Source organism: Thamnophis sirtalis, unplaced genomic scaffold (genome assembly GCF_051295495.1).
Source record: "Thamnophis sirtalis isolate CommonGarterSnake01/CBP01778 unplaced genomic scaffold, rThaSir2_p1.2 scaffold_6, whole genome shotgun sequence".
Taxonomy (NCBI): Eukaryota; Metazoa; Chordata; class Lepidosauria; order Squamata; family Natricidae; genus Thamnophis; species Thamnophis sirtalis.
Window position 1 is genome coordinate 54,270,341 of NW_028261386.1, and position 14,409 is coordinate 54,284,749.

Consider the following 14,409-nt stretch of genomic DNA (forward strand, 5'->3'; position numbering starts at 1 on the left):
AAGTCCATCAAGGCCAAAAAATTATCTAGCATAATGCCTTAAACTGAATCCATGATATATTGTCTGAAGTCTAATTGTCTGCAGTACACAATTCAGAATGTCTTTCCAAGTTTTTTTTTTTTTTTTTTTGCGTTATGAACAGAAGGGAAGACACATCAGAGAAATATTCATCAAAGTATGTCTTCCACTGGGTCAATGTCCATCAAGTGATTTATTGCTTCCTTCATCCTGAGTTACTTCTCATTGTTTTGAACATGGGTGATTGCACAAACCTGCCTTTTGATTTTTGGGGGGACGGGGTGGGTGGGTGAATTCCAAAGTATATCTTTAATAATTAGCATTTGTCTGTCCCTACATGTGTGCTTCCAAGGGTTCTGGAATTTCAGCAGCCTTCTACTTATCTGGAAGGATAGTTACATCAGTACAAAAACAATTTTCTTTGGAATTTGCCTTCTCTTCCTTGTCTGGTGGTATTTACAGAACTCTAGCATGTGTTTCTTATCTGCTTCTTGCTTGAAAAGTATTTGACATGTGGTCTTTGCATTGAAATGAAAAAGACTTGCCTTGTATCTCTTTCGCTAATTCCCCAGGGCTGCCATGCATAGATGTCTTTTTAGCCTTATTTCCTATAAGGACAGACAGGAGATTCCACAAACAGTTTTTTAAAAAAATCTAAAATTGCTTTAGCTGGGGAGGTTAGCTCTTGATTGGTGGTCCACATTGCTACAGCTGCAGACCCCATCATGCTGCTATGCCCAAAGCTATGGATCTGGCTGCTAATTGTAAGGAGTCCATATATAAAAAACATCCCTGAACAAACCTGTTCTTACTTTATTAAGATTACTTTCCATTTCCACTGAACAGTGTGGTATCAGGGTTTTAAACAATCAAAATCTACATACTTGTTATAATATTCATCACAATACTATTAATAATATAACTACATATCCATACAATTACAATAACACATAATAATTTCATCATCAAATTCCCTCCACATTATCATTCCCTCTTTTTTATATCTCTTTTCTAACTTCTATTTCTATTATCTAGCCATTCGTAAAATACATCCCACGTGAAGAAATACTCAGTTTCTTCTTTACCTTTGATAATAAACATTAGTTTATCCACTTCTGCACAGTCCAGTATTTTTTTAATTACACTTTCATCGGAAGGTATTTCATCAGTTTTCCAATGTTGCGCAAATACAATCCAAGCTGCAGTTAATATATGTAATACCAGATACATAGTCCTTTTATCATATTTTTACGGTAGAATGCCCAACATAAGTATTTCAGATTTCAAATCAATATGTTGCTTTATCATTTTTTCCAACCAAGTATGTATTTTTGTCCAAATTTTTTTAACTTTTGGGCATGTCCACTACATATGATAAAATGAACCTATTGATTGATTGCACTTCCAACATTTAGCAGATCTATTTTTATACATAGATGGGCATTTAATTTCTTATAAGATTTCCTCCTTATTTGCTAGATAAGGTTTAACTCCAAGTTTAGCTGATTTGACCAATTCTTCCATCATCACCATCACCATCACCATCTTTTTATATCACTTATCTCCCATATTAAGCGACTCTTGGTAGCTTACATATTTTAAAAGACAAATAAAAATGATTAAAATATTAAATTATGCAAATTAAATATTTAAAACTGTACACAAAAACTGGGATTGAGAGATGGATGGCTGAGGTCTTCTTACCCTGTCAACCCCAAGCCAACCAGCAAAATCAAGTTTAAATACCTTTTCAGAAGGCAAAAAAGGGTGAGAGCAGTTGTCACCTCTGGTGATAAAATGTTCCACAGGGACAGGGCCAACATGGAAAAGCTCTTCTCCTTGACCCCCTACCTGCTTAATTCCTTAGCCAATGGGATCCATAACAGACCTTGAGTTGGACAGGCTAGTCCCATTGGGGTAAGATAGCTCCTAACACCTTGAATTGGACCTGGAAGCAAACTGGTAACCAGTGTAGCTCATGCAACAGTGATGTTATATAGATCACTCTAGGAACCCCAGAACTGCATGTGCTGCTGCATTCTGCACCAGCTGTAGCTTCCAAAATACATCAGCTACTTTCAAGGCAGTTACAGTTCTGAATATCTCCCTGAATTTTAAATAACTTTTCAGTTACATTAAAACCTCTGCCACTGTTGAAGGCATCAAGGGATCTGGTAAGGAAATATCTTTGAAACAACAACCATTCATATACATACAGTATTTGGGTTTGTAAAATACCTAAAGCTTTTTTCAAAATAGACATCATTTGAACTGATGAGTCATCTGAACACACAATGAGGAATGATACTATTAATTATAACAATACAACAATAACATTAAATAAGTCATAACTCATATTCAATCAGATAAGAAAACCATCAGCATATCCTACAGCATACGCAATTCACAAATTCTTCTACACATGCATTAAAAGGAAATTATATTTTGCAAACATTGGTATGAGGTTAGTTTTCTAGATATATTCAAAAGATATAAAGTTCTATAAGATGTTCATCATATTAATGTATCTCATGCTAATAGAAAATCATTTATGGATTCTTCTGTACTTGCAAGGCTTTAAACCTGGGGTTTTGTTACTCTAAGTCAGTGATGGCTAATCTTTTTGTCCTCGCGTGCTGAAATGTGACAGCCTGTGTGTGTGCCCACACCCATAATGCAATGTGTGCATGCCCCCCTGGGCATGCACACATGACATACCCACATTCCTCCATCCCCTTGCATGTGTGCAGCCCCCTGTGTCCTATTTTGGGCCTAGCAGGCCTACCTGAAGCCTTCTGGGACCAAAAAACAGGCCACGGGGGGGGGAGCACCGCACCCCAACTGTGCCCCGTTTTGGACCTAGCAAGCCTCTCTGAAGCCTCCTGAAACCAAAAATGGGGCACAACGGGGGAGAGATGCACGGCAGAGATACAAAAATTAGCTGGCCAGCGGGAGGTGTGTGTGCATGCGCGGTGGAGTTGATCTGGGTGACGGTTCGCGTGCCCGCAGAGAAGGCTCTGCATGCCACCTGTGGCACACGTGCCATAGGTTCGTCATCACGGCTCTAAGTCATTATTTATGCTTTCTATTCTTATTAAGTTATAGTTGAGTGTTTATTTTTATTTTCTATATTACTTCATCTTTGCAAATGCTATTAAATTGATACTGGGAGGTTCAGTACTTTATGAATATGGAAATCAATCAAATCCTTAGCAAAAGTAAGGGAGTTACTGTATCGTGGATTTTAATCCGCTAGTTATTGCCAAATATAGGAGGCAGTGCTCATCTTTCAAGGCCATTGAGTCAGCGCTGTTTGAACATATTTCCATGGTCATGTGGCCACCTTGACATAACGGAGCACTTACTTTCCCAACAACGTGGTATCTATTTATCTACTCACATTTGCATGCTGTTGAACTGCTAGGTTGAAAGGAATTAGGGTGAGGACAAGAGCTCACCCCATCGCAAGGAGCTTGGGTCTTGAACCTTGACTTTGGCTTTCTAGCCAACAAGCCCAGTGTCTTGACCACTAAGCCACCACGCCACCCCAAATCTTCAGGTCATTATTCAGATATTTAGTCTGGCACTCAGTGAAATTGTTTGAAAATACTGTGGCATACTATGACCTACTAGAATAAATTAAGACTTACATAAGGAATCACATTTGTCAACAAAGATTCTTAAGTATATTATTTTCCTACAAGTACATCTATCAACATTTGTTAGCAATTGGGCATCAGGGACATGCCTCTGAAAGAAAATGTCCCTATTTGATTGGACAGAAATGTCTTGGTAAAGAATATAGTACTTACACTAAAATATAGTTAAAGATCATCTATTTTCCAGCACCAGAAGAAAAAAAAACACCATTTGAAAAAAATAGTGATAAAAAATTATATACTTTAATAAAAACTATTAACATGATTGTAAATCTACTCATTATTTAATAAGGAAAATTCTATTTAGATTTCACTTGGAAAAAACAATGCTAACATGTGTACAAATGCTATACATTTGTTATTAAAAAAACCTCTATATTCTGTCAAACACTTCACATATAAATATCTCTCATCAAGATTTAATCATTATTTTTTCCTTGCCACAGTCAAAAATTTAATGAGAAGTGGCCAGAAGTAAGTTTCCTAAGCCTTCCTAATTTGGTTGGAATCTATATTATGCATGACAGCACTGAAGATCCCTGGCAGGCACCTGTCAAAATCAACATATTATGCCTTAAGACCTACACTTAGCTATGCAAGACAACACTCTTCAAGCTATACATTAAAAAAATTATTCAACTAGCCAGACTCCATTGTATTGCCATCCGCTGTCATGAACATGCACTGATTACACTGCAGTAAAATTTGCACTTTTACAAGCCATTATCAGTGTTAATTTTTATTGGTTTTCTATTTGTCTTTATAACATTATTGAATTAATGGACCCTCTGGAGCAATGATGATAATTAGGTGCTAAGCAGCTGAACAATACAATAAGTGGAAGTTTTAGATTTTGGAATTTTAACTCATCAGTTACTGTAAATGGTATTTAATGAACAGATTCAGCAGGCTTCCATTTTCTTTGTGGTTCTGCCTTGTCTAGTTCTTTCTTTCTTTTTAAAGCCACAAAAGCTTCCACCTCCAGTCAACTTTGTATCACCATCTTTCTTCTAAGGCAGGGGTGTAAAACTCAATGATGCTTAGATATGGCCCGCGAGGCTACCCAGGAAACAGTGATGGACCAGCCCACAGTGCCTCTGCCACGTGCGGACCTCCTAAGCTCTGTTTTTGCTGTCAGAGGGTTGCAGGAGGCTGTCACAGCTAAAAATGGAGCTTGGGAACCCATTTTCACTGGTAGAATGCTCAGGCCACCACAGGGGCCCCTGACACAAGTGACATCGAGCTGGCCATGCCCACAGGTGAAACTCAACCCCGATGGGGCCCTCAATGAAATTGAGTTTGATACCCCTATTCTAAAGCTACCCATTTTCAAAAATTCACCACCAAAATCCATAAAAAACCCCAAATCACAGTCCATTAAAAGTCCTACCAACTATTTTTGTGTTTCCCTGGACTTTCTACTTTTGGTTTTGCCACTCTAATCTCTCTATTCTTTTATGTTATTTCCCTTTCACTTTCTGGACATAAAGGAATCCAGCCACTACCTCTGAGAGTCTCTGAAATTGACTTGGAATTAAGCTGCTGGAACTCTTCAATGTGTAATGTAAGAGAACCTATCAAACCTTCCAAAACACCAGAGGGCTGGACAAGAGGCAATGAGTAGAAGCTTATTATAGAGAGATCCAACCTAGAAGTAAGGAGAAATTTTCTGACAGTGAGAACAATCAATCAATGGAATAGCTTGTCTCCTGGAATTGTGGATGCTCCATTACTGGAGGTTTTCAAAAATAGACTAGACTACCATTTGACTGGGATTGTAGAAGGTCTCCTGTCTTGAGCAGGGGGGGTTGGGGGTTGGACTAAAAGTCCCTTCCAGTCCTATAATTCTATGTTCTATGTAATCAAGTGCTAACTCGATGGTATCAGATACAATAGATGCTACAGAAACACAGGCAGACAAACTCCAGAGAAAATAGCAAGCTCTAGTGTAACAGGAAGAAAATAGCGGCTATGTTGTATGTTTAATATACTCAGCCAAGTAAATGCAGGGGGAACTTTAGTATACCGTACACATGCAATGTTGGAGTTGATACTAAATGTAAGAAAAACTAAGCGTGATCAAAAGGATGAAACATCTGAACAATGGGACCAAATAAAGTGAACTCCAGCAAGCTGAGAGAGGAAGGCATATGGGCAGCAATGAACTATGGCCTGAAATCAAAGACATTTGTATCTTTATGCTTGCACAACATATCCTATTATTTCTAATCACAAACTGTAAAAAATTGAAGGATAGCTATTTCCTCTTTTGATTACCAAATGAATGAATACATGCATGCATATCCAAATAACCTACTAAAAGACATGAGGGGTGCCTACAAACAGCAGGATTAAAATCTGAAGTATGATTGATACAAATCCTGTATGTCTGGATTCATGTTTCTCCTGCTCCATCTGAAGCTTCTTGAGAACTGAAGGAACTACATAGAACATGTCTTCAAAGAGACACACATAGCATCCAATTTTTCATGCACAAACTGGAAAACATTACTTATGACATAAAACTACGGATAAAAAGTCTCTGTTTATTTAGACTCAATTGCCTACATAAGAAAACAAAAGCATAAGATTTCCTACATGGAAACAAAAATCCTGTATGTGTTTTATATCTATACCATACATAGGAAAACAGTGTCTCCGTAATTAACCATGATTTATGGTTACTACATATCATTGTGAATTGTTTGCATCTATAATTGTTCTCAGTTTTCACTGCACATTCCCCAGTCCCATGTTTTTTTTTTCAAAATCAGCTTTTATAGTGATAAAATGGGATTAGCCCTGGACCTACCATAGATGTCTTCTTTAGGGTGGGATATTAAAGTGAATTTCTATATGAATCCATCCCAAATGTCTATTACCCTTCTCCTTCCCTATGTTATCTTCCCAGGTTGAGTTCTGCTACATGATTCATCCTTGAATTTATTTGAGTCTGCATATTTTCTTTGTTCCTATTTATTAACATCATAAAATGCAAAATAGACACTACCAACGATAATTAAAAGATGTAGTAAGAATATGATACCCTAGTTCACTTGTTTGCTTTTATTTGCTTCTGTGTTACATCAGCCAGAGTCTTGAATATCAAATTTCTATCAAAAGATAGCAATTCAAATTTCAGAAATAAAATAAAAGCACTAACTGGCACTGCACAAAAACTAACAGAGTTAATTTACTCAAATCTGAGATCAGAAATAATTCTTTTAAACCAAGGCTCTTCAAAGCTTAATAAAAGAGAAAGCACAGCTTTTCCCACATATAATTCAGCTTCAGTACTTCAGGTGGAAGCGAAGAAGAGGCCGAGAAGGAGGAAGAGAGAGCTAACAAAACCAGCAATTTCCTTTATGTCGGCTTTCCACCAATTTTATTGGGATGTAATCCTAAATTTACTTTTTATGAATTAAATTTGCCCTAACAGCTAAGAGGAGGCATGATAGACTCTATTCAAGGACAAATCAATCCAGCATTTAGTCCATTTGTTCTCATAAAGGCCAATGAGAGGTGTCAACATCTGGGCATGAAGATAACATTCCTTTTCTCATGTTTGACTATCACTAATGCCAAGAGAGCGAGAGAGGGAAAACACCGAGCAAGCTGTTTTCTGGTGAGTATAGAGAATGGCTTTGAAGGACAGAGAGAAGAACCACTACCAAGGCGAGAATCAGATAAATTAGACTGGTCTTTGAAAGTATGTTACAAAACGGCCTCAGACAGCCTCCTCCCTTGTCCCTAGTTAATTCACATGAAGTTAAAAAAGTGAGGAAGGAAAATACATTGACATTTACGAGATTCTGTGACTTTAGCTGTTCTAATAAAATTAGCTAAATGTCTATACTGAGTCCGTTTGTTACTCTGGTCTATTTTACAGGGTTTCTTCATTACGTAAGAAGAGAAAGGAAGGGAGGGGATTTTTGACCTTCTCCTGCACTTACTAGATGCCTTTGGCAGACAAAAAAGAAATGGAGAGGTGCCTCTTTCTAAATCTGACTGATAAAATCTTTCTCTCAGCTTGTTTACCATGCTTGTTTGTTCTCTTTCATTCATCACATGGGAAATAAGGAAGTGGGATGGAAGGAAGATCTTTTCCCTCCAAATTTTTCTCATTTGTTCCTCTTTACCCATTCTTAGCAGACAGCACCACCACCAATGTATTTCTTTAAAAAAATACCCCACTTTGTCCTGGTTTTCACACAGCTATTTTTTGCTGCTGTGAAAATTTGACATATAAGACTCAATGGGCTTTTCATAAACATGAAACTCATTTTACTAGTGCTAATTATCTTGAAACAGAAAAAATGCTGTCTGAGGATATCTATGTCCCCAAAATGTGCTTCATTCATTACATTTCAACTTCTGGATAGGACTGTATTGAAAGATATATATGTAGAACCTAACTGAAATTTAATAAAACTGGAAAAAGAATGACCAAAAACATTGCTATATTCAACATAGAGACCAAATTATACTGAAATAGTTACACAAAATATTTTTAAAAACTTGTAAGGCCCTTCAGTTAATTCCTACCATTTGTTTTATCTATGACTCCCACAGTTTTTGTGGAAGAAGAATAAAGAAGAAATATTGATGTATAGCCATTTTTTTTTGCTACTTTGAGTAAACCCATACAAATATCTTAGAAAGGTAAAATAAGAAAAACACACCCAACCAAGACAATGACATTTCAACACAAAATACAAATCCAAACAGCATAAAGTTTAAATATATGTAACAGGAACTCAAGTAAACCAATCTGGCATAGGTTAACAACTTCATTGGCTCCATCTAATAGTCTAAAACCCTCACATGGAAACACATGTGAAAACTTGGCAGGATTGGGGTCATCCTCATTTTGGAAGGAATAGTATTCCAAAGAGTAGGCACTGGACCAAAAGAACACATTTTCTGGGTATGGAAAGATGGCATTACATAACCAATGGGACCCTCAGCATGTCTTCCCTGCCAAGCCAAATGGGATGGACAGAACCAACTAGAGAGAGGCAGTCTTGAAAGTAACCCAGCTCAATGACAAAATCCTTTCACAGGAGACAACCACACCTTGAACTGTAGAATCCATGGAGCTTTCTGCAAGCAAACAACAAACTCAGAGAGTACCAAGGGTTCCACAGTTCAATCCTGAGCTACCTTTATTCTCTTCCATTGGCATCTTGAATTGTATCCAGAAGCATATTGGCAGCCAGTGCAGCTCACAGAACTGAGGTGCAACGTGAGAGCTTTAAGGGCAGCCCCAGTTAGAGCATATTGCAATTATGTATTATAATCCATTTAGGAGGTGATCAAGGCATGAGTGATTGTGAGCAATGCCCATTGGTACAGGAAATGGATTATATACAGATTCTTGGGAAATTATTAATGATATCCTATTTTAATTATCATTTTATTATCAATCCAATGTTGTGTTGTAACTAATCAATTAAAGCTTCCAGCTCTCATTATATCTCTGCTATTACTATCAGGGATAAAACTTTCCTATATTTCAGTGGTTTAACTACTAATTTATTACCACCCAGAGTCACCATGTAGCCGCCCAGATTCACCTTATAAGGGAGATAGGCAGCATAGAAATTTAATAAATATTAAATAAATAAAATATTACTCTAAAACCACAATACCTACTTTCACGAGTCACTTGCATTCATGTCTAAAGGTACATCATAGGTTTTCCTGACTGCTTTCTCTTTTTCTCCTAACTCATTTCAAGTTGGCCACTTATAAGACTTAGGTGCAATATTGATTTATTGATGTTGCTCAGCAATCTCTAATTTATTGGTCTTTTAACACTTTTGCAGTTTGATGAATATAGGTAAGGCACCTTTACACATTTTTCATCCTCTGATATTTATGCCCTTGATTTACTGCCTTATTTTATTTTCATTTTCATTTATTTTTGAAGTCATTTAACAACCACTTGAACCCTTGATGTTAAGTGAAGCAAACAGTTGCTTAGCAATAACATTAGGAACAATAGACTTGATGAATGATGATATAAAAAGGTTAATAAGTATAGTTGCATAACTGTACCTTAGGTTTGGGCACAAAAGAATAGAATAAACCATTATTTGCTCATCTAAGCCAGTGAAATGATTGCTGAAAACTGCAAGTTTTTCAGAAGTTCAACATGCTTGACAAATGAAGAACGTTTTGTTGGCAAATCAGGATTTTATAGATACCTTGATACCTCTACATCAAATCAGTTAATTGTTAGAATGTTAGTTTTTTGAAACAAGGAAAAAAGTATTTCTCTTAAATGCTGGAAGGTCTATAATATTCCACTGGAAGTAGATTTCATAAATTTGAATATATAAACTTTTCTGCTCAAATATACTTATGAAGTGAAGAGTCTATAGAAAGTTTTGCTGCAGACAAAGTACCATACTAATTAAAATTTCTGTTTGGTCTACAGTATATGTATGTATTCTTTGAATGTATATGTAAGCATTTAAGGAATACATTCTTATCAATCCAATTCCCAAAATGATTGTATGACCCAGCTGCAATAGTGCCTTAGTGCATCAACTTGTAATTTCCATAATGAATATTCTGAATATTCCTTGTGACCAGTTCCTAGTAATAATCTGTTATAGGCAGTCCTTGACTTACAACTATAATTAGGAGCAGAACCTCAGTCATTGTGCAAAGCTGTCATTAAGTGAGATGTCCACGTGACCACTTCACTTTACGACTGCAATCCTGAAGATCCAAAGTTTGTTTCTGCAACCTGCTGTGGGATTTCCCCTGCCCTCCACGTGTGGGAGAGAACTCCTCCTGTGGGCTGCAGAAATGAAGCTTGGATCTTGAAGATCTGACCTTCATTCCTCTAGCTTGACAAAGAATTTCCCCATCTGTGCACAAAGGAAAGGAAAAAGCAGCTTTCCTGCTAGCTTCCTCATTGACTTTTTGGGGAAGCCATCAAAAAAGACTGCAAATGGTAATCACATGATTGCAGGGCATATGGCAAACAGCTTAAGTGAGAAGAAGCTGTCAAACACCAAGATCATGATCAGATGACCGTGAGAAAGAGATGGTGACTTTTTCAAGATCATAAAGCACTTTTCTGACTTCCAAAATGCCAGTCATTAAGTTGAGGATAACCTGTATTATAAATTTACATGCCATTTCAATTGTCTTATATGATTGTTTTTCTCTATTCAAAACCCCTACACAATTCTTGTTGAACAGATTATATTTAGATACAGAGCTTCACTATTTATGAAAACTCTCCTTATTGTATTAAGGCAATTTCAATTTTGGAAACATGGCAATTTGGCAAAGAGCTTGGAGATCTTCTATAATCAGTTCAACAAGAATAGTCACATAGGGATTTTGATTCAATGTGCAAGAACTTTTGTGATTATGGGAAGAAATCTGGACTTAAGGCAATAAGAAGTGAAAAAAAGCAGGCATGTATAGACAGAATAGCATGAACTTCAAATCATGTTTAAGTAAACAAATATGACAAGCATTAAGCTTGTTCAAAAATGCATATAGCACAACTATCCCATCCAAATATATCTTACTTTGCTCTTTTGGCCATTTCATTGCCATCCCATCGTGGACTATAGGGATAGTTTTTCTGGGCTTGAGAATATAGTTCTCCACTATTCGTAAAATGATAGACAGACTGAAACGTCAATGTTGGCTGATCTCGAGGAAAGTACAGTGGCAAGTCAACTACAAAGAAAAAAGAAAAAAATACATTAGCGATTTGTTTTATTTCTTGATTTCTATCATCTTATATTAACAATATGCATGAAAACTTGTATGTTAAAATATTTTAAAATTTAATAGATGCTTAAAGGATGCTCAATTTACAGGCCTTTCAATTTTTGTAAAAATATTCAATCATATTTTTGCCAGATTTGTAGCACAAAAATGAAATGGACAGATCAATGTGAAGGTATCATTTTAATAGAGATCTGTTTAAATTTGAAATGTTTTTGAAACATGCTAAGCATACTATAACAAAATAAACCACAGATTAAAAGATAACTAGACAATATGATTTGCTGTCTGCATATGTAAAAAAAACATAGCTGGTGATAGAGATGAGCCTACCATCTTAAAGATGGGAACTGCTGGGGTTTTTTAAATCAGATGGGCCTGAAGTATTGTATTTTTAGCTTTTGTACATGTCCACCAAGCATGGTATAATGTCCCTTCACATTGTTCATATTTCTAAAATACTTCTCAAATGCCTTAGCATATTCTAGATAATTTCTCCAGACTACAGAGCTACTTTCTGAGAGATAAATAAATCCAGCCCTTCCCAGTTATTATACCTCTATACTTCAACAACAATGGGCTATTCAGCTATAGTTCTTACTCATTCTCCTTGCATATTCAGTTTCTTTACAGGGCTACAAGGTTATCTTCATCACTTTATTGCATGTGGCAGGTAATTTTTTATTATTATTACTTTTTGTTGGTGTTCCTGGCACAGGTGATCAAAGTTATGTTAATAAAACATTCTGAGTTAATTTAGAATGCTGGTGCATAACATTAAACCAACCTTAGGTTTACATAATTATCATTACTGTATTCGGTTATTATAGATAAGGCTTTTTTGAAATAAGGGAGATATATTATTTTGTTCAGATTTGAATGAATTTTCCCAAGAAATATTTGATGTGAACTGAAAACAACATATCAACCTAATTTTTTATTTTCTTTATAATTAATTTCTGAATTCACTGTTGTAATACCCAGTCTGAATATGTTAATATGATGACAACCTATAATCATCTTCTATTCAGTGAAAAAATATATTTTATAAAGCCTTAGGTAGTGTTTTTTTTTTACATTTGTGTGGCTCATGAGACATCTGTTCCAATGTAACACTGCAAATAATGAAATCTTAAAAACAAAATCTTGGATCTATAGAAATTGGGGATTAGGTTCCAGAACGTATGATTCTCGTCTTCCTCCCACAAGCACTTTTTCTCTCTTTCTTCTGTTGTGGTTGTCTGTGTGGCATAAGATGTCTCTGGGTCTGTCCAATTAAGAGGTTCCATGTTACTTTCCTGCAACAGTTGATTGATAACAGAAGGATTCACCTTACTCACAGCTAGCCTGTCATACTAACTTGTCTACCCTAAGTTCTTTTACAATTTTGGAGGAGAGGCTTCTTGATCACGTGACTGGACACTACTGCTATCCATAGACTGGTTGCGTAATGCTCAATTAGCACAAATGTTCAATGAGCAGCTAGCGTTTGGCAGCAAAATTAAGAACTGGCTGAGAGTAGTATACAGTACTGATGTCCGGTAGCACAAGTGAATGGCTCACCCATCCAGAGCTGTACAGAGACCCCAGTATATGTGGCATGATCAATTTGATCAGCCAAACAACCACTTGGAAAAAGACAGCCAGCTGTTGTGAGGAATATGGAACTCCACAACTGGCAAGTTCAACCATGACCAAGTGAAAAGATCTACAGCTTACAATCACATGGAAGCCCACAAGTCAATGATATCCATGGTGGTGGTGATGGTGGAGGAGGAGGATCAACAACAGCAGTAAATATAGGCATATAGACAATCGTCAAACTGTTGGCCTGACCAAGCTGGATGAGTCATGGACAGGTCATGCCCAACCCAGCTCTGCAAAGGGAAAAATGTTGCGATACATCATGTGATGGCAATGTGACACAGCGAGTTTGACACCCGTGATCTAGTCCTAACCCATAAAAAGTATATTTATCAGTTGTAAAAAAAAAAAAAACCTCTCTACCATTTTCTACCAAAAAGAGCCAAATCAATAGTTAGGAAAAAACATTTATAGATCAAAGTCTTTCATTATCAGTTGTGGATAGATAAAACAACAGATAATGACACTATAGATGAGATCAACCTGCTTGGCAGCAGGTAGGGGAGAGGGAGAAGGCAAAAAAGGAGATAAATAATATTGAAAATTCAGACCCACAATTTATAATGGGAACTCAAGAATTCCAATATTAAGAAATTTATTGGCAAAGATAGTTGTCACAAATCTTTGTAGGTTCTCCCAGGTTCTGATAGACATTTTGCATTTTATCTTTATCTTTTATCTATGCCAGCATTTACTTTCCATAAATGTGACTATATTTTTCTTTCAAGTTCAGGATTACAGCATGCTATGCAACAAAGTTATTTCCATATAGCTCAGAAATGTAATTTGAACTCAAAAACATATTCATAGGTGGTTACACTAAAAGATAATGTGACTTGATAAAGTTATCCAGTAATCATGTATATATAACAAATATTTTGTTGGTCTATATGCACATAAAACCATGGAAAATGTATCCTTTTTTTTGAGACTCGATAAATAAATTCTACTATTAATTTATATTTAGGAACTTAAGAAACAAATTCTAATATGGATGGAATTAGCTGATGTAAAATTTAAAATTCTAATTAAACATATGAAGTGTAAATGCATTTGGTTAAGCACAAACTCCATCTGGTTAAACACAAAATTACATGGCTGAAATTGTTTTAAGAAGGAAAAGCAAAAAAAAAAAAAAGTGCAATAGTAAGCTATTTGGGAATTAGAGTAGTGTCCTGAAATGGATTTCCTGATGGCAGATTAAGGTCCAGCTTCAAAAGAAAAAAGATCATAATTTCAAGAAGGAAAGGGAATAAAAAAACTTTACAAAATCAGCATAGAAAAGTTTAAAATGTGAACTCTTTAATACTTATTGGTCATTTTGAAA

The 14,409-nt window shown here is 36.1% G+C and overlaps 1 protein-coding gene across 6 annotated transcripts in view; it reads right to left on the minus strand.

Moving 5' to 3' along the window:
- The window catches only part of BABAM2 (BRISC and BRCA1 A complex member 2), a 134,978-nt gene that overhangs the window by 16,865 nt on the left and 103,704 nt on the right, over nucleotides 1–14,409 (minus strand). For all 6 annotated transcript variants that reach the window (XM_087717893.1, XM_014060305.2, XM_014060307.2 and 3 more), the window contains one exon: nucleotides 11,234–11,387. In XM_087717893.1, coding sequence (XP_087574019.1) covers nucleotides 11,234–11,387 — 154 coding nt within the window. The remainder of the gene's footprint in view (nucleotides 1–11,233; nucleotides 11,388–14,409) is intronic.